The sequence below is a fragment of the Enhydra lutris genome, unplaced genomic scaffold (assembly GCF_002288905.1).
Source record: "Enhydra lutris kenyoni isolate GAN:26980312 unplaced genomic scaffold, ASM228890v2 scaffoldscaffold69, whole genome shotgun sequence".
In the NCBI taxonomy this organism is placed as follows: domain Eukaryota; kingdom Metazoa; phylum Chordata; class Mammalia; order Carnivora; family Mustelidae; genus Enhydra; species Enhydra lutris.
The window spans coordinates 7193891-7212253 of record NW_019154153.1 but is presented as its reverse complement, the minus strand read 5'-3'; the positions used below and the strand labels follow the sequence as shown (position 1 = coordinate 7212253).

The 18363-nt window shown below is 50.9% G+C and overlaps 1 protein-coding gene across 1 annotated transcript in view; it reads right to left on the bottom strand.

Moving 5' to 3' along the window:
• Positions 1–1702: 1702 nt before the first annotated feature.
• LOC111159754 (CD9 molecule) overlaps positions 1703–18363 on the bottom strand; it is a 33084-nt gene continuing 16423 nt past the window's right edge. The window contains exons 2-8 of the mRNA XM_022522338.1: positions 13393–13495; positions 7033–7130; positions 6239–6313; positions 4344–4442; positions 4121–4210; positions 3508–3591; positions 1703–2313 (exon numbers count right to left, since the gene is read on the bottom strand). Coding sequence (XP_022378046.1) covers positions 2248–2313; positions 3508–3591; positions 4121–4210; positions 4344–4442; positions 6239–6313; positions 7033–7130; positions 13393–13495 — 615 coding nt within the window. The 3' untranslated portion in view covers positions 1703–2247. The remainder of the gene's footprint in view (positions 2314–3507; positions 3592–4120; positions 4211–4343; positions 4443–6238; positions 6314–7032; positions 7131–13392; positions 13496–18363) is intronic.

Genomic DNA, 18363 nt, shown 5'->3' with positions numbered 1-18363 from the left:
GAGCTTATTGGGCTGGACTGGGCACAGCGTGGACGAGCTGGCTCCCTTCTGGGGTCTGCCAGCTCTCAGTGATCCCTCCGCTTCTGATCTTAGGTTCAGTCTACAGGTAAGAGGATGGATGAGTCTTTACTACACGTACCCCTCCACTGAAGTCAGGGATAGTTACTGCACTGAAAACTGGGGCAGATTTTCTTTCCTGAAATGTCAAGTGAGGCTACTGGAGGTTGTCTGAATAAACTTGGGGGTTGAACACCAGCTCTCTTTGCAATCCATGTGGACGGAGTAGCAGAGACAAGTGGTCTCTTTGGGGAGCAGAACACAGCACTCAGAAGTGCATAGCTGCAGGAGTTCCTAGTCCGTGGTTCCAGAAACTTCCTATGGCTCAACTGTGTTTCCATTCTTGGGTTCCAGGAGACACTACTTGTGTTCTTAAGCTTTCGCTTAAGCTAGCCAATTGACCCATTATTTATGACAAACTGAGAAGACAGGGTATAATGCCGAGGTATTCCTCAATTTAAGTAGTAGCAAATCTGTTATACTCTGACCCCACCTACTCTTCAGCAGAGGAGCAGAGTGGAAAGTGTGTAGATGGAACCTGCTTTACCTAGAGGGAGCTGGCAGTCACCAACAGGGCAGATATTAGAATTAACCAGGGATTATGATGCTGACTTAAGATGGGCTCATTCACATTTTCATAGAAAGAAGAGTTGACCTGCTATTTCCACATTGAAACAGTACAATTAGCCCTCAAATGCTCAGATTAATGCGGCTCCTGGGGCCACAGAATAGCAATGAGATGCAAGCATGCTAACCCTGGGTTTTCCCCCTCCTCACATGGGAGGCCTGAAAGGTAATGAGACATTTTGCAGCTCACACAAAACTGTTGCTTATTTTGCTGGCTCATGTCAGCTCCTCCAGCTCCTGGCCCGTGTTTAGCTCTAACACAGAGTGCTAGCCTCTGCAGGACCCACACCCCCATCAGAGGAACAAGAACTGACACAGAGCTGTCGGTCTTCTCAAGCTCCTGTTTGAGTTCTGGCCTGTTCTTGCTCTCCCCAAGGACATCCAGGTGTCCTTCCTGTCTGCCCCCTGACCTCAAGGCTTCAAGTTCCTATGTCTGATGCAAAGCCAACGGTCTTAAAGAGACTATGCAAACAACTCTAATGATCGTACAAGGTCAAATCCGTGTAGCAAATTACACACACACACACACACACACACACACACACACTCTCTCTCTCTCTCTCTCTCTCTCTCTCATATATAAAATGTAAATTATAATATATATAATATTTAACATTTAATATTCTGCCTCCCTGATCAAATGCCCTCATTTATTAACAAATATTAGTTGCCAACAAATATTTATTGAGCACCTACTACACACCAGAGACAGTAGGTTCTAGGTGTTGGGGGTAGAGCAGTGAAGAAAACTAAGTCCCTCGCCAACAGGGAGGTCACATTTACTGCTATCTTCCTGACATACAACCTATGATACAAGAAAGAGGCATGGGCTAGGTTCTGGTGCAGACTCTAATAACAACTGTGTGATGTGGGATCAAAATCCCTTCCTGTCTTGCTTTCTTCATTAGTCAAGTAGGGAGACCAACTTTCTAACCTAATTCTCAAATAAATGAGGTTAGAAGACATCTGAAAAACAAACAGCTTTAAAAATATACAGGAAACAAAAACCAAAAACTGGTCCAGGATATCGTCATCATTTATTACGTATCAAATTGTCTTCAACATAAGTTACAACCTGATTAAGTATGATAGACATTTTTTTATCTGTTTAAAGAAAAAAAAAATTCTCTTTATGTACAATATCTTTTGTCTAGAGTCTAGCAAATATAGTACCTTTCATTGCAGGATTTCTGCTTAACATAATAAGCAAAACAAACAACAACAACAAAATATAAACCAAAGCAAACCAAATCCCCAAATCTCTCAACTACGAATACCAATATTGAATAAAGCATTAAAAAGACAAACATGGAATAACTTTTTTGTTTAGAAATGCAGAAATGAATACTAGGGTTAGTGGCAAAAAAAAAAAAAAAAAAAAAAAAAAAAAAAAAAAAAAAAAAAAAAAAGTCAAAAAACCAGAAAAAGACAACACCAAAAAACTCCCCAAAACAAAAATAAAAACAAAACAAAAAAAACCCCCAAAGCTAAAAAACAGAACCCCAAGAAAATAACCGACAATCTTCAGGACTGGACTTTCCTGCTCAGGGGTGCAAGCTGACTCTAGACCATCTCTCGGCTCCTGCGGATGGCACAGCACAGGACCATACTGAAGATCATGCCAAATATCTAGAAGACAGAAGGGAACATGAGGAACAGGGCGGCTTTGCCGAGGGAAGGGTGAGGGAGAGGAAAGACATGAGTCATCCGGGCCAAGACAAACAAGGATAGTGACCACAGGGCCAGGCACGCTGAGGGGTGCCGAAGGAGAGACGGGGGCTGGGTAACGGGAAGAGTCACTGACTGCTGGGGTTCTGCGGGTCTGCAGTGACTTGCTCATGTAAACGGCACAAGCCACTTCCCTGAGGAAACTTCCAGAGCATGACAAATAAGCTCAGAGCTCAATTTAATGCTCAAAGGGCAGATATTCCAATGTTCCACACAGGCTTGTACTGCTTTCCACCTATGTGTGTGTCTCTGTTTTATATTCCATTTTAAGAAGTACTGTTATGGTTTTTACTGAAAGTGGCCTCAAGCCTTTCTTAGGTGTAAATAACCACTAAGAAAGGAAGAAATTCTCACTTCTGGGATAGTCTTACTGGGGCAGAGGAGGGCTAAGTCCCCTACATGGTTCTTACTACTCCCTTTTGGGGCAAAAGGGGGTGACTGCAGGGAATCCTGGTTGCCCTTTAATGGTTTCTGAGAGTGCTGATTAGCAGGACAGTAGATTATCTGAAGCCTGGAATCTTCCTTCTGGCCTTTCAGACTATGGGGTGTGTGTGTGTGTGGAATCTTCCTTCTGGCCTTTCAGACTATGGGTGTGTGTGTGTGTGTGTGTGTGTGTGTTTGTGTGTGTGAAACAATTCCCATCCATGTAACTTCTACTGAACTACTTTCTTGGGGAAAAGCAAAGCAGGTGCATAACAAAAACATGTCCTGAAGATTATCCCAGGCTAACTAACAGGTCTGGGTGACCCACACCCTTGCTACTCAGAGTGTGGTCTATGGACCAGCAGCACTGGCATCACCTTACACTTACTCCTGAACCTTGATGGTAAGCCAACACGTACTGGAGAGATACGTACGGAGCTCAAATCCCAGATGCTTCACACATGAGCTCAGAGGCTTTGATCAACTCAACCTGTCTCTCCACTCCCTAGTCTGTACAAGGGGCATACCAATAGCTCACACTCATAGGTATGGTGAGGATTAAATTAGTTGATAAAGTAATTGATGAGTTAACACACTCCCTGGCCAGAGTGTGTGCTTCATGGATGTAAACCACTAAGACAATCGTTCTCTCCCGGTGTCCTCAATACTCACCATCACGACCGCAATCCCGATGCCCACCGCGCCGATGATGTGGAATTTGTTGTGGAAGACCTCTTTTATGGCCTCAGGGCAGGGCTGAGGGGGGCAAACCAGGACTCAGGTCACACGCAATCCCTGCTCCAGTGTACCTCCTCCCTCCCATAGCACCTGTCTCACACCAGGAACGCTGGGGGTCCCAGAAAGGACTGGGGACAGGAGTGCCCAGGTGTCCTGGCTGGTGGATGGAAGTGAGACCCTAGGGATATGGAGGTGGGTCCCTAAAGTCTGGGTAAGAAATAAGGGAAGGAAGAAGGGTAAGCCCCTGCTTTGGGGTCTAGTTCCCATCAGGCCATTGGGTTACTTCTGATTATTCTGAAGTTTGGACATTAGGTCCAGCTTCCAATCATGAACTGTTGGCACATCTAAATACTTCATTATTTCCCTGGTCTGGTCCTTGTTCTGCTGCCCTTGAGGAAGCAGAGGCCTAGGGGAGGGGAGAAAAGAGATGGACCCACTGAGGGGCCCTTGCATAGGAGGAGAACTCCTCCCAGGAGGAGAGGGCAGGATTTCAGGTCAACCCTGGTGGGATTGGTCCAGAGCAGCCGGCGGGGGCACACGAGTTTACCTTCACTGTGATGGTTGACAGAACATCCTTCTCGGGGCAGATGTCGGAGATAAACTGTTCCACTCCACCAACCAGACCACAGCAGTTCAGCTGCAGAGGGAAGGGCAGGGATGGGTGAGAGAGACGAACAATGCAGACCACCAGAATACAGATGCCGGGTATGGTGTGCTCAGGCCCCTGTGCGCACACGCGTGCCCAAGGAGCTTTTGCGGGGGTGACGTACCGCATAATGGATGGCTTTCAAGGTGTCCCGCTGGGGCTCGTCCTTGGACTTCAGCTTGTTGTAGGTGTCCTTGTAAAACTCCTGGACTTCCTTAATCACCTGGGATGGGCAGAAAAGAGAGGGGCAGAAAGGGTATTTTCTTGGACAAATGTCACCTGTTTGATCTTGTTCCTGCTCAGACAACAGATTCCTGTGCTCAGAGAATGTCCCTGAATAGACTGAAGCTACCAGACTGGTCCTGCTTCTCCCAGGGCCTCCGGGGCCCTTCTCGTCTCCTCCCACATCCCTAGGAACCCACTCCAGCCATTTTACCCTTCTTCTCTTGTACCTTTGGCCGGTCCCTTCCACCCAACTTGGCTCCTTCCCTTCTACTTGTGAACAAAATGGACTCTCCCCAGTCTACAGAACGGTAACAACAACATCCTACTCCTGACCAGGCTAGCTCCTCAGGCTTCCCTTTGTTTCTTCATCACTTAGAGGCTGTGTGACTTCTGGCAAATTACCAAACCTCTCTGTACCTCCTTTTCTGTGTATGTAGGATGGAGATTATAGGAGTTTATGCCTCAGAGGTTATGGTGAGGATTTACAGGAGATACTGCATGTTAAGGCCTTAGCATGGTGTCTGGTACAGAGTAAATTTGGCATAAGTATTAGCAACTATAATATGAAGGACAGTTATTCTCCTCCTGCACCGGGGTACACCCTAGTTTAACAAACGCCCGTCTCTTGCCCTGACCAACATCCAGAATCTCTCCTTCAGCAACTTCCGCTAGCATCCCTTCCTATTTCTATGGTTGCAGCATTTATATCTGGACAGTTAAATCTCTCTTTTATTTTTTTGTCTCTTTAAACAGGGTCCCAGCATCCAGTCTCCCTGCACTTACTGCTGCTGAACAAGCCAAGAAAGCCCTTCCTAAAACACTGTTCTGATGTGGCCTATCCTGGCCCACAACTCTTTAGTGGCTCCCTGTGGGAGCCCATGTTCAGCTGTCTTTAAAGGAAAGTCTTCAGGGGGCACCTGGATGGCTCAGTCTGTTAAGTGGCTGCCTTCAGCTCAGGTCACAGTCCCAGGGTTCTGGGATTGAGCCCCATGTTGGGCTCCCAGCTCAGTGGGGAGTCTGCTTCTCCCTCTCCCTCTGCCACCCCTGCCCCGCTCAGGCTTGCTTTCTCTCTCTCTCTCTCTCTCAAATAAATACATAAAGAAACATCATAAAAAAAATAAAATAAAGTACTCAGTCTCCCACCAACTTTCCTCCTGAAATCCTTTCTCTCATCCAAGGCTTGTGTTGATGCCTGCTTCTCCATGAAGCCAGAAGAGAGTTCCCTTTGGCATGCTACCTTCTCCAACTCCTTGGAACTTCTAGATATAAATGACTTCTATGACACTTATCATGCATATCCTTCACCCAGGTGGCAGCTGCTTCAAGGGGGGCCCACGGCTTGCACACCTCTGGACTCACGTGGGGTCTGGACAGCACTCAGCTCATGGAGGCACATATTTAGAGACTAGGTGAAGGGGCAGGGGTGGTAGTGGGTCCAGCCCACACAAAGTCTTGTTTTCCTAAGCCATCTTTCCAGAGGAGATGGGGGCAGGGCTGCTGCTGTGTGAGACACACATATACATACACGGACCCAGTGACTATTTCCTGAACATCTATTATGTGCCAGCACCATCCACGGAACTGGACGGAGTGGCTGGCAGGACACTCACATCCCCTTCCCTGGAGGAGATCACATTCTGATGGGCACAGGGGAGTGTGGTGAAATAAGAGGCATGTGCGATGGCTGAAAGCTGACCGAAGTGACCAACTGGGACACCTGTCCGCCCTCATCATTCCCACTCCCAAATTCCCAAACCTGTATTACTCCCAAGAGATCTTATGGGAGAAACCTACCTCATCTTTGTGGGAATATCCCCAGATGGCCGCAGCTATCTCAATGGCAAATATCACCAAGAGGAAGCCGAAGAACTAGAAGACAAAGAAGGGATAGGATGAGGAGGAATCCCAGACAGGCAATGAGAGCAACCAAAGGGTATTCTAGAGACCAAGGAAGAATGGCAAGTCTCTGTGGGTTGGGCATCTGGGGGCACAAATGAACACCCTGGAAGGGACAGGGGAGAAGTTCATGGAACTGTGAGCCTTAGCTAAGGTGAGGAGTGAAAGCAGTGGTAGGAAGAGATTCCTCAGGAGGAAAGAACGGGGCACAGCTGACCCCAGAACTGGTACTTCTAAGGTGTTAATGAAGAGTCAGTGATAAAATACCATCACTCACTCACAAAAACCACAGGGATTTGAGGAAATAAAGAAAGAATATACTGTGGAATTTGAAGAAAACTGTAACAAATCTTAAAATAAGAGAAAGCAAAGGTACCTGTGGATTCAGGGAAAAAAAGCAAACGTGGTCCTCGAAAAAGGGGAAAACAAAGTCCTGGCATTTAGTCGCCTAAGGGAAGTGATAAGAGAGAGAGGCTCCAGAAAGGAAGAGGAGCAAGGCATTGCTGCTGGGGGAGGAGGACAAGATGGCTGCCTCCTAGGAGGCTGGGGTGGGGCCTACAGTGGAGTTGCTGAGGAGAGCTCAAGCCCTTAGGGAACCCTCTTCACTCCATCCCACCGCATGTGTTCTATGAGATCTTGGGGGCAGGGGTCTGGGGGTCAGAGTGGCTGCGGGGAGTGGATAGGGTACTCACCAATCCCAGCATGCACTGGGACTCTTGCACAGCTCCACAGCAGCCCAGGAAGCCCACCAACATCATGAGGGCACCGGCTCCAATCAGAATATAAACCCCTGAGGGGAGAGAACAGAGGGCAAGGCAGGGAGTCAATAGTATGGAGGTACAGTCCTGCAATTCCTTTATACCCTCCCTAAGAATCTGGGCTGTGCCCCCATCCTTATCACCCCTCCCTCAGGGGGGAAGTGTCCCATCCTTCAAAACAGGCTCCTCCATCTCTGCTCTTAAGTCTCCTTCCCACCAGTCTGTCTTCTAGGACCCCACCCCATCAGGCCCTCACTCCCATCTTACCCTTGCCTTTCTGGAAGGTGCTCATGTCCCCCTAACCGTGACAAAGAGATCCACAGAAATCCCCAGATTTGACCCAGGACACAAACCGATCCAGTCTGTCAGCTGTTTCCAGCAAGATGAACCCACGCACACCAATTAAAACAGACCCTCCAGACTGGGGCTGACTTCCTGGGACTGCGAGGAGCCTTGGGCTGGCTTTTCCTGGACAGAAGAGCGTGTCAGCGCAGGCTTCGGTAGGAAGGGGTTGCAGTGGTCAAACAGCCGTGCTTAGGGTGGGCCAGCTCTGCCTCATTCCCAGAAGGGGTGCCTCCCTGCCCTGCTTCCGGGGGGAAGTGAGGCACGCATGGTCAGTAAGGCCAAGGGCACGTGTTGGCCAAGGAATGAGTACTTGCTCTAGTGAGTAAAACATAGGCCTGGGGTCAGAAGACCTCCCACTTTGATCCCGACTCTGCTACTACGTGCTGTACGATCTTGGGTAAGACACGTTCCCTCTCTGGGTCTTGGTATCTTTATCAGTAAAATGAGAGTCCGGTGGCTAGAAAATTTCAAAACATCCCTTAAAGCACACTGAAGAGGTCTTAGGGTTGCAAATCATTTGTTCCAGGTGTAGGGTGAACAGGATCCTCCTTTAAAGGGAGGGTGAGGACATGGTTTCTAAGTCCTCAATCTGAGTGAGAAGGTCAGTGACTTTTTGCCTGGACCCAACATGGTGTAAAACCCTGGGAGGGGAACACAGTGGAGCCTGGTCCTCATCCTTCCTTCCGGCACCCCCCAGGGAAGGCCCAGAGGGGCCAGTCTTGGTAGTCCTATTCTGGAGAAGTCACAGCTGTCCCACTCCCCCGTGCAGAGGCCCCATGGGGAAGCTGGCAGAGAGGTCCCGTGCCTCCCTGTCTTGCAGGCGAGTTCTGTTCAATCCAGAGAGGGGCTTCTGTCACGTGGGGAGAGCATGTCTGGGTTTGAGAGCCAGCTCTGTGACCCTGGGAAAGCGACTGCCTCTCTCTGTGCAACGACCTTCTATCTGTGAGACGGGAGGGCAAACGACGCCCACCTCAGGGCTCGCAGTGCAGCTGAAGGGACAGGATCCAAAGGTGCACAGCAAATGCTGGCTGCCGTGATTCTGGGTGATATGAGGGTCGGAGGGCCGTCACTCAGAACCACAGTGGTGCATCTTTCTATACTTGCTGATCCCTCCCTACTCATTGGGACTAGAGAGACTTCCCCGAAGTGCTGGCTGAAGCTGAGAGAGCGTGTCTGTGATGTTTCCGCACAATGCACAACGGGACAGTGCAGTGAGAACCTTGGCAGGTGTTACAGTGACTTCACTGTCCCCCATCTGCACCCTTAGTCCAGAGCTGAGGCTTTGCAGGCAACAAACCGTGCAGCCCGCCTGCAGCTGAGCTTCCTGGGCAGCCCCGAGCGGAGTGCACACAACGGAGCGTTTGTGTCTCTCCCCTTTCCCCCCCACATCTGTCGTGATGTCAAGTCACGTGGGTTTACTGGCAAACCCCTTCGTCGTATGAATATGGGTATTGTTCCTGTGCATGCCCGGCCCAGACTGGGCATGGGGACAAATGCAGCTTGTCCTCGAGTCAAGTCCTAGCCTCCTGGGCTGTCCGACAGTGTGGGGACGGCGGGCCGGACTCAGACTGGCCACGCGGCCCCACGCACTGCACGGGCACCGCGGGAGGGATGGCCCTGCCATGGGGACACAGGCGAGCCACGGCAGTCAAATGGCCCTGGTTTCTCCCCGTCTCATCGGGGGAAGACAACGAAGGATGAGGTCACTCCTTTGAGCTCCACAGCAAGGGCTGAATACACACGGGGTATTAAGAGATCAAAAGGATTTGCAAGCACATGGAATAGAGTCGAAGTGGGAGTGGACGGACATGTCTTCTGTTAAGTCCAGACCCTGCTTTGTAAACCAGGACAGCCCTGGCAGAGGTCAGGGGAGTTGGGCTGGCAGCATGGAGAGCTACTAAAGGAAAAAGCACTTCCCTCTGCAGAGGGAGAGAGAGAAAGAGAGTGCATGCGATGGATTCTCCTCCTAATGGGCTTGCTGGTTAATGGTAAATATTCATTTTTGGGCTCAGCAGATGAAGACTGCAGGACAAAGGTCATTGGTGTAGTATCTTGTTTGGAGAGCTGCAGATGTGGGGGTGTCTTGGCTTCACCCTCTCTGGCTGGGGAGGAAGATAAGCAATTCCCGGGGCGGGGGGCTGTTGACAGGCACCTCAGCAGTGGCCATGAAGCTGCAGTGGGGGCTCCTGGGCAACAGACCCCCTCCCCCACCTCGGAAGCCGGGGAACCACTGGAGGGCTTGGCCGCTTCTTCTTCGCAGGTCCCTGCTGGGCTTCCCTCTGGACAGGCTCCTCCTAGCCTACATCCTGAGCTTGTTAGCAAAGGCTGGCAATGACAAATGACAAAGCGTTCCCCTTTACAAAACAAATGAATGTTAGCTTTCTGTCTGACTCATGGAAAAAGTTATTCGTCATGGAGCCTTCTCCAGGATTACTGTATTAATTTGCTTAAGGGCTGTTGATTCTTTCTTCAGGCTGACATTATAGGCCTGGTCAGAGGAGAAGAAAAGCCTTTGGTAGAGCAGAAGCATATGCTGGGATGTCCTTTATACACAAAACTGAGTGTTCTTTTCACCTGCGTATCAGGGCTCTGGGCTTCAGCTCCAGGGGGACACATCGGCCTCCTGCCCCGGCCCCAGCTTGCCACTGACAACAACAGTTTCTTATCTCCAAATACCCAATCAGGGGTTCAAAGGAACCCTACGTGGCTCCCCAGTGGCTCTCTCTCTTGGTCCCGCTTTGTCCCGTAGGTGGCCGTTCTCACTAATATAAGCATCACGGTGATGCCCCACTTGCCAAGCACGGTATATTTCTGTTTTGGAGAGGTTGTGGGTGTGTGAGCTCTGCCAGTCTCGGGCTGGGGAGAACTGGGCACAGAGCAACAAAGCGCCCGAGGCCGCAAGCTCGCTGAGGGCAAAAGCCACGTACCCTGGAAACTCTTAGGCACCTTGTCCTAAGAAGAGGAATGGTCCCAGGGAAGGGTGGACCAGGACATCCACAGCCTCTGCCTGGGGTCCCCGGATGCCCTCAGTCAGTGGCTATGGTTCTGGAAGGACGCCAAGGAGTTAAGAAGGGCTGCTGGCCTGGGACCAAGAAAATAAAGTTCCCCAATGTGTTTGCGGCCTGGGATTATGGATACTGCTGACGGGCTGAATCTCCCAGGGCCTGAACTGGGGAGAAGGCCCATATAAGGCCGTCAGCTGCTCCAGATTTACTACTGACTGTTGTGAATGTTGGAAAGTTTCTTTTTTCACTTGCTTCTCGGACTGGTTATGCATTCTTTCTCTATTTTAAAAGCCGTTGCCCACCCTGGAGAAAATCCACCCCTGGGTTCTTCAGGTTTTCCGAAGGGTCGGTTGCGCGGTCAGGCTGGCCAGTGGGCTGCATGGCAGATGGGGAGGCCCCCCGTGCAAGGTACGGTCACCCCATGATGCCCAGAATATCGACAGGGGTGGAGTGGGCACTCTGCCAGAAGAGGGGACATGGGTCAATACAAAGGCTGGTGTCACAGCTCAAGGGGGAAGGGTGACGCCTTCTTGGACCTCTGCCCATGAGTGACGGTGACTCTGTTTCCCAGCACACTCGGTAAAGTGCAAGGCCCAGCCAGACCCAAGTGGCCACTTGTCTGACTGATGCTCGAGTGTCCCTTGCATTGCCCTCCTTTGTTGGGCTTCTGCAAGCACACTCTCCAAAGCTGAGCTCTTTCCCAGGGAAGCAAAGTGCCAGTATTCCTCTATTGGAGCTGAGGGAGCAGTGGTCGCTGGCCTCCAACTAGGGATCGCTGTGTCTCTTTGGAACTGTGCCTCTGGTCACTTTGGGTAGAATCACGGCCATCCTGCACCCTGTGACTCCCAGAGGAAGGCCATGGCTCCTCCAACCATGTGCTTGTCACTCTCCTGCCATCCTGCGTGACTTCCCCACCTGTCACCCACTGGCCAGGGCCACCAGTGCTGGGCGCTTCCCTCCCCCAACTACAATTTGGGTGAGGTCAAAGGTCAGACTAGCCTCCACCCTGCCCACCTCCCCAACAGGGAACATCCAGTTGGTAGAGATACTTTCTCTTCCTACATGGGGAGTCCTCCCCACAATCTAGCACGGGTAGGCCAAGAAACAGCTTTTGTAGGCCTGGGTTCAAATCCTAGCCCTGCCTCTTGATGGGTACGAGCTCAGGATGTACTCTAATCCCTGGGCCTTGGTTCCTTCATTGATAAGGTGGGAATCATTCCATGTATCCTAAAGAGTTACAAGGATTAAATCACGTAACAACACACGTGAGACAGTGAGCAACACGCGGAGGAGGAGCTGTCTTCCTCCCGGTTCCTCCACTCGCCAATGAGAGCCTTGCCTCCTAGATCCAGAAACATGGGGAATTAGCCAGAGTCCTAGGAAGCAAAAGACCGAAGCCTGCCAGGCACTCTGCAGAGGACAACGGCAGCAGGAGCAGGAGACCAGACTCTCCTCAGGACGCAGGCCCAATGCTGCCACCCGCTTCTCCATTCCTGGGCAGATCTGCTCTCCTGTCTCCCCCAGAGGACTCACAGCTCCCTGGCATGACAAGGAGGAGGGCAGGAGGGCACCAGGTCCCCCTCAGCACAGCCTATGCTGCTTCCTCTCCACAGGGCAGCATTCCAGGCCCCCCTCCCCTGCCACCCTGCAAAAATGCTGTTGCTAAAACAAGTCTGGGCACTTTGGAGACCTACTCACTAAAAACTCCGTGTGTGTGTGTGTGTGTGTGTGTGTGTGTGTGTGTGTGTGTGTGCGCGCGCGCGTGCATGCACAGTTTTTTCAGAAAACATACTTGTGCTATTCTTTCCCTCACTTTCTTTCCGGAAAGTGGGAGACACACCCTGAAAAATCCCCAGAACAACAGCAACAGGCAAAACAAGCAGGGAAACTTCCACAGTGCCAGGCGCGTGCAGCCAAGTGGCCTATGGGGGGGGGTGCTGGCTCAGGTTCGTCTGGGAGGCCGGAAGGGGGTCCCTGTGCCCACCAGCCATTGCGTCCTTCCAAAAGGCCTGGGGGCTCACTCTCTTCAGGCTGTGTTCTCCATCTTTTTTTTTTTAAATAACTTCTTTGGTGGGTGGGAAGGAAATGACCAAACTTACACTTTGAGCCTGATGACACGGCAGCATTGTCCTAAAAATAGGGGGCTGCTCTTATTTCTCGTAAATGAGTGTTTCCGATCCCAAAACAGAAAGAGCTGTGGGATTTTGTATTCTGTGAGTTGACTAGAAACTCGGGAATTGCATTTGACAAGCCTTGGCAGTGGGTGGAAGGGGCAGAATAATGGTAGAAAAGATAAAAAGATGTCCAGGAGCCCCATGTAAGCTGCTAAGTCTGTTTGTGTTTAAAGTGCAAACCTTTGCCCTAAAGCAAAAGCACTTCAGGAAACAAACAAATAAAACCAAATACCCGCCAAATACCCTCGAACACCAGCGGCATTAACCAACCCCCCGGGGTCTGCCAGGTTGGCATCTCTGCTAGACTCTTACTCATTTTGACTGTCTGGTCCAGGAGGCAGGTGGTCTGGGGTCTCAGAGCCCCTATCTGCACACTGGGGAGGGCTCACCTCTCCTACTCCTGGTAGTCTGGATGCCCAGGACAAAGTTTTTTGAATTAAGGAACTGAGTAAGATCACGAAGACAGGGCATTAAGAGAGGGTCAGGGACAAGCACAGAGGTTCTTAAGCCCTCAAGAGCGGCAGCAACTTGGGCAGAGCCAGCTTCCTACTGGGGGAGATGGTCAGGACGCCAAACTTAGTCAGCATGATAAAAGAAACCACAACAGTCAAATGCAAATTTGTGGGCTGGACTGCACAAAGCGTGGCTTGAAAAGGACAGGACAGGCCAACCGAGGGGCCAGAGGAAAAGTCTTTGCCAAGGCCCATCCCTGGATCAACACAGAATCTCCGCAGTTAAGGAGAGGTACTCAGCGCCTCCTCCCCACTCACCTGTGTAAAAGCTGGAAGGCTGACTGTCTTGCTCGAAGATGCTCTTGGTCTGGGAGTCGAATCGGAGCCATAGTCCAACGGCAAGGACTGCGATTCCGGCAAGCTGCAAGAGATCCCAGATGTGGGCGTTAGTCCTGCCAGGGGAGCACAGCACCACGACACCAGAAGGGAGGCTTGCAAAGGGCTCTGGGACCACCCTCGGTCTCTGCCTCTCACTGTGCACCTGCTAGTAACAGCAGCCAGTGTGGGGATCAATCCATTTGCTAAAAATATCAGCTGGCGGGGAGCCACTACCTACCAGCAGCCCAGCGGCGGAAAGGATGCTTCACCGATGCTGGAACACTACCCAGCTGTGAACATGGGCCACGGTTAGCCACATGCAATTCTATGAGCACATCACGGTGTCCAACAAGAGAAGCAAGGGACACAAAAACACATGCAGTGTGATTTCTTACAGTTACAAATCACTTTACTGTTTAGGGGTCCATGTAAATGACAAAGGAAAAGGAAAAGACAGCGACTATCATAAAGTCAAATGTGGGGTGCCCTGGAGGGGGAGGGAGAGAATAGCACTGGCAAGGGCAGGGTCTAGGGCACTGGGAACAGTCTAGCTTTGGACTTGGGTGGTGGTGCCGTGGATACTGATGTCATAATTAGGCTTTAAACCATTCGTGTTTCATGCACTACCCCGTATATGCACTGTACGGTAAAAAAGACGACAGATGCTCAGCGGGCACAGTCTAGCACGCATGAGGGCAGCTGTGATTCCTCACGAAATCACACGGCTCAGTAAGCGACACAGCAGAGTCTCCCCGGAGTGGCCCACATTTGTCCTTTCCTTTTGTCTCTGACAAACCTTAGAGGCTAACCAGACCCATTCTAGGTTTTAGACACACGCTTCCAAATGAGTGATCCTTATAAACATCAGGTAAGACACATGTGAGTAATTCCCCAATCTTCCCCCAAATCCCATTTTGTAGGTGGGCAAGTTGAGATACTGGACCCTGAAGGGCAGAGCTTCCCACTAGGAAGTACAACCAAGGTGCCACATCCCTGCCTGGCACTGCTGAACTAGAGGCCTGTGCAGGTGGTCCCCGGCCAAGCGGTCCTCGACCCCCAGTGCGGAGCTGAGCTCCCTCGTCTCTCACCCGGCCTGGGTCTTGTGTGAAAGTGACTCCCAGGCTGCACTGCAGGGCCCATGGGATGAGTGAGTGGCTCCCAGGCCACCCTCCTTGACATAGGTGCCCTGTGTCAGAGCCTCTGCTCCCGAGGGAGGTTGGTTCTCTGCCCTGGGAGTGGGCCAGCCATGGTGTGGCCAGGCCTCTCTCTCTGTAACTGTTTGCTCCTCTCCTTTTCCCAGGGAACTGGCAGTGGGTGCAGGTGTGCGGGGTGGAGGCGGCAACAGCGGATGTGATGACCCAGGGCTTTGGCCTGCAGTGGGGTCAAACCCTTGCCCACACCTCCAGCACTGTGTGTCCACAGCTTTGGAATTCCTGGCTCAGGGTCCTACTGCCTCAGTTTTCCCATTTGTAGAACAGGAACGGTGACATGTGGCCCCTCCTTACCATTTAAGTATGGGTAGAAATAAAGGAGATGACATTAAAGTCCTTCCGAGGGAGGTACCACCAAGTGGGCCTCATGAGAGTAACTCGGTCAGCACTCATGTCCCCAGGGTTGCACCCCTCCTTGCAGAGGACAGTCATTCAGCATCTCCTCTAAGCTCTCATCTGATGGAAGGCAACACTAAACATCAGTAAGAAGTAAGGACACCAGGTGACCCATAGCTACACAGTGCAGAGAAGAAAAACTCACAGTGCCAAACTTTCCTTCTTATTCACAAAAGACCTGCAGGTGAGTGAGGGCCTCCTGGCCTAATCCAAAGACAGCAGACATAGCTCCAGCAGTTGGGGACGAGGGTGGTGTAGAAGTAGGCGTCTCCCCCATTTCTAGCCTGGGTACCCTCGTTCAGACTGGATTCTCCTGACTCAGGAGTGCCACCATTGGGGCAGGGACACAGTGGGGCCAGCTCCAACATCCCCATCCCTGTGCACTGAGTCCACGACAAGCACACACTAAGTGGGGTCCTGACTGTGGTGGTCAGGCCCTGGCCTAGCTCCCTTGGGGTCCTGGAAGAGTTAAAGGAAAGAGGGCAATACTTTCTCATCTCCCCACAACATATGGAGGCCCAATGAGAGCCCTGGACTATGGGAGACTGAGGCCGCGGGCCTCCCTGTGGACAAGATCGTGTTAACCTGAGAGCACTATAGGCAGGGGCTTCCCAAGCACCAGAGGGAGGTCTCAAATTCAGTCTGCGCTTGGCCACAAACCTTGTCCTCAGTCCTCCCTCTTGCCCTCATCTTGCTGGTGCTATTGCTGAGAACACCTGGGACTGAGGAGAGGCCCGTATTTTCTGCTCTATGCTTTCTCAATTATGTGCAATTATTTCTCTTCGGGAATGATTCCATGGATAACAGCAGGGGTACCCAAAACACACCTGCAATGGTTAGGCCTCTTCCATTGTGTCATTTCAAGGACCCTGAGCCAAATCTGTGTTAAGTCCGATCATTTCTCTGGTTTACACACACCAGTGGCAAGAAGGACACGAGGCTGGAGAACTGGAACCAGGAGAAGAAAGACTTCAGGTCTCACCCTGGCCAAGGAGAGGGCCAGAGAGAGTTGGGGATCCCACACATGTGCCCTTGGTTGTCAAAACCACAGCGTTTCACTAAAATGAGGAAGAAAAAGCAGCTGGCTCTGGAGAAATGGAAAAAGCAGTAATTGATCTCAGTTTCTTAGGCCTATAAACTCACGGAAAGAGAGAAAGAGGAGGAGGCTTCAAGATACCAGGTGGAAGGGAGGGTCAGAGGCAGGACTGGGAGCATGTGGTTCATAGAAATCAGAGGAGTGAGTCTTAAGGCCTTTTTGGATTGGATTACTGAGTTAATTGGCCTAAGGGGAAGATATGTAAGCCATTAGCTGCCCTATTTTCTGGAATGCTATTGGGAGAAATTGCTTTAGTCTGCCAGGTCAGGATGGATGGCTTGGGGTCACAGGGCCACATATACTGGTCACCACCTAATAATGGCTCCCGGTTGTGCATGTGGCACTATCTAAGGGGCTCTGGAGTACTTTCTAGAAGAATTCAGTTTTTGGCGTGGTGCTGGAGGGCGCCTCAGCCCCCCGACCTGGCTCTCACCCCTACCTACTTAGAACACTAGGAAAAAACAAACAGCAAGAACCAGAGAGAGCTTTCACTTTGAAAAAAAGGCACAGAGTTGATTATGAAGGGACTCCATAAACTAAGAAAACAGGGGTCTGGGAGGCCAAAAAGTTGCAAGTTTCCTCCAGGGTGAACGAGCTGACCTATGACAGGAACGCTGGCCACACCGTTGCCACGGCTGCCATCTTGCTTTTCCAACAATGCAGGATCCGAGCAGGTCTGATGGAGACGCTCAGTGAACCAGTTCCTCTCACAGGGCCCCTCCCAAAAAGGACAGCAAACTGTCCAAGATCACCAACTGTGTGTGGGGATGGAAGTGGAGAATTCCAAGCCTCGACTCCCAGCCTGAGGCACAGCCGAGTCTACCTGGTTACCTTGTTCCCAAAGGAAGCCAAGGGGAAACATTTTGGTTTTGCCAAGAAAAGCTTCTTTGCCTTTAGGCCCCCAAATGGGCCCATCTATCTGACAGTGCAGAGAGAAAAAAGAGAGCTTTCCCCCACTGTCGTGTTGGAAATGCTTGAGTTCTTCATGCATGTTTGTTTTTTCTTAGATGATAGCCAAGAGAAAAACCCACGTTGAGGACATTCTACAAAATACTTGGCCCATGCTTCTCCAAAGTGTAAGGTCATCTCTGAGAAACCAGGGAAGACCGGACATGTCACAGATCAGAGATGAAGAAGACATGGTAACTGTCACGTGGTATCATGGCTGGGATCCCGGAACAGAAAGAGGGTCTTAACCGGTGAAACAAGTCAGGTCTGATGGAGCCTGGTTTAGGTTTAGGCAACAGTAATGTACCACGTTAGTTTTCTTCTTAGTTGTGACACATGCAATGTGGTCCCAGAGGTGTTAATCACAGGGGAAACTGATGGGGAATGGGGGGCTCGCTATACTCTCTCTGCAACCTTTCTATAGATCTGAAACTATAGATCTAAACTAAGATCCATAGATCTAAAACCGAGCTGGGTTTCTGCTTTCAAAGCTTCCGTCTCTCGATCCTAAAATTCCAAAGAGAAACAAACCCTCTCTGCCTTCAGGTTCACTGCTCCCTTCTGGTTGCTTGGTGCTCTGACACCGAAACTGGTGGCTTATTCACCTCCAGGTCCCCACAAAGTAGTCACTTTAGAACACGCTCAGCCTGCCTCCCGCCCTCCATGTGGGGCAGCAGCCATTTTCCTGAAAAACTCACATGGCTGAGGTCAATTGCTCAGTTTTATGATTTTTTTTTCCTTTCTTTCTTTCTTTCTTTTTTTTTTTTTTTTTAAAAGATTGTATTTATTTGTCAGAGAGAGAGAGAGAGAGACAGAGCATGAGCAGGGGGAGTAGCAGGCAGAGGGAAAGGCAGGCTCCCCACTGAGCAAGGAGCCTGATGTGGGGCTCCATCCCAGGACCCTGAGATCATGACCTGAGCCAAAGGCAGACGCTTAACCAACCGAGCCACCCAGGCATCCCTCAGTTTTAAATTTTAAGGCATTAGCTGTGGTTCACCTTTTCTGATCTCTCAGCAGCATGACACCATTGAGCCCTGAGCCCACCTTCTCCCCAGCCACCCCTTAGATGGAATCACTCAGGTTCCCAAGTAAGTCTCCTGCCTTCTCTCCTCTGCTCATGCCAGCCCTTCCTCCTGGAAGACCGTCCTGGCCACAGTGGCCTGCTGCCTCCCCACCAAAGATGTCCTCAGCCTCCTCCCAAGGAAATGCAAGCCCACGAGCTTCACGTGTATTCTCTCCAGTGCCCTTACACTACACGCG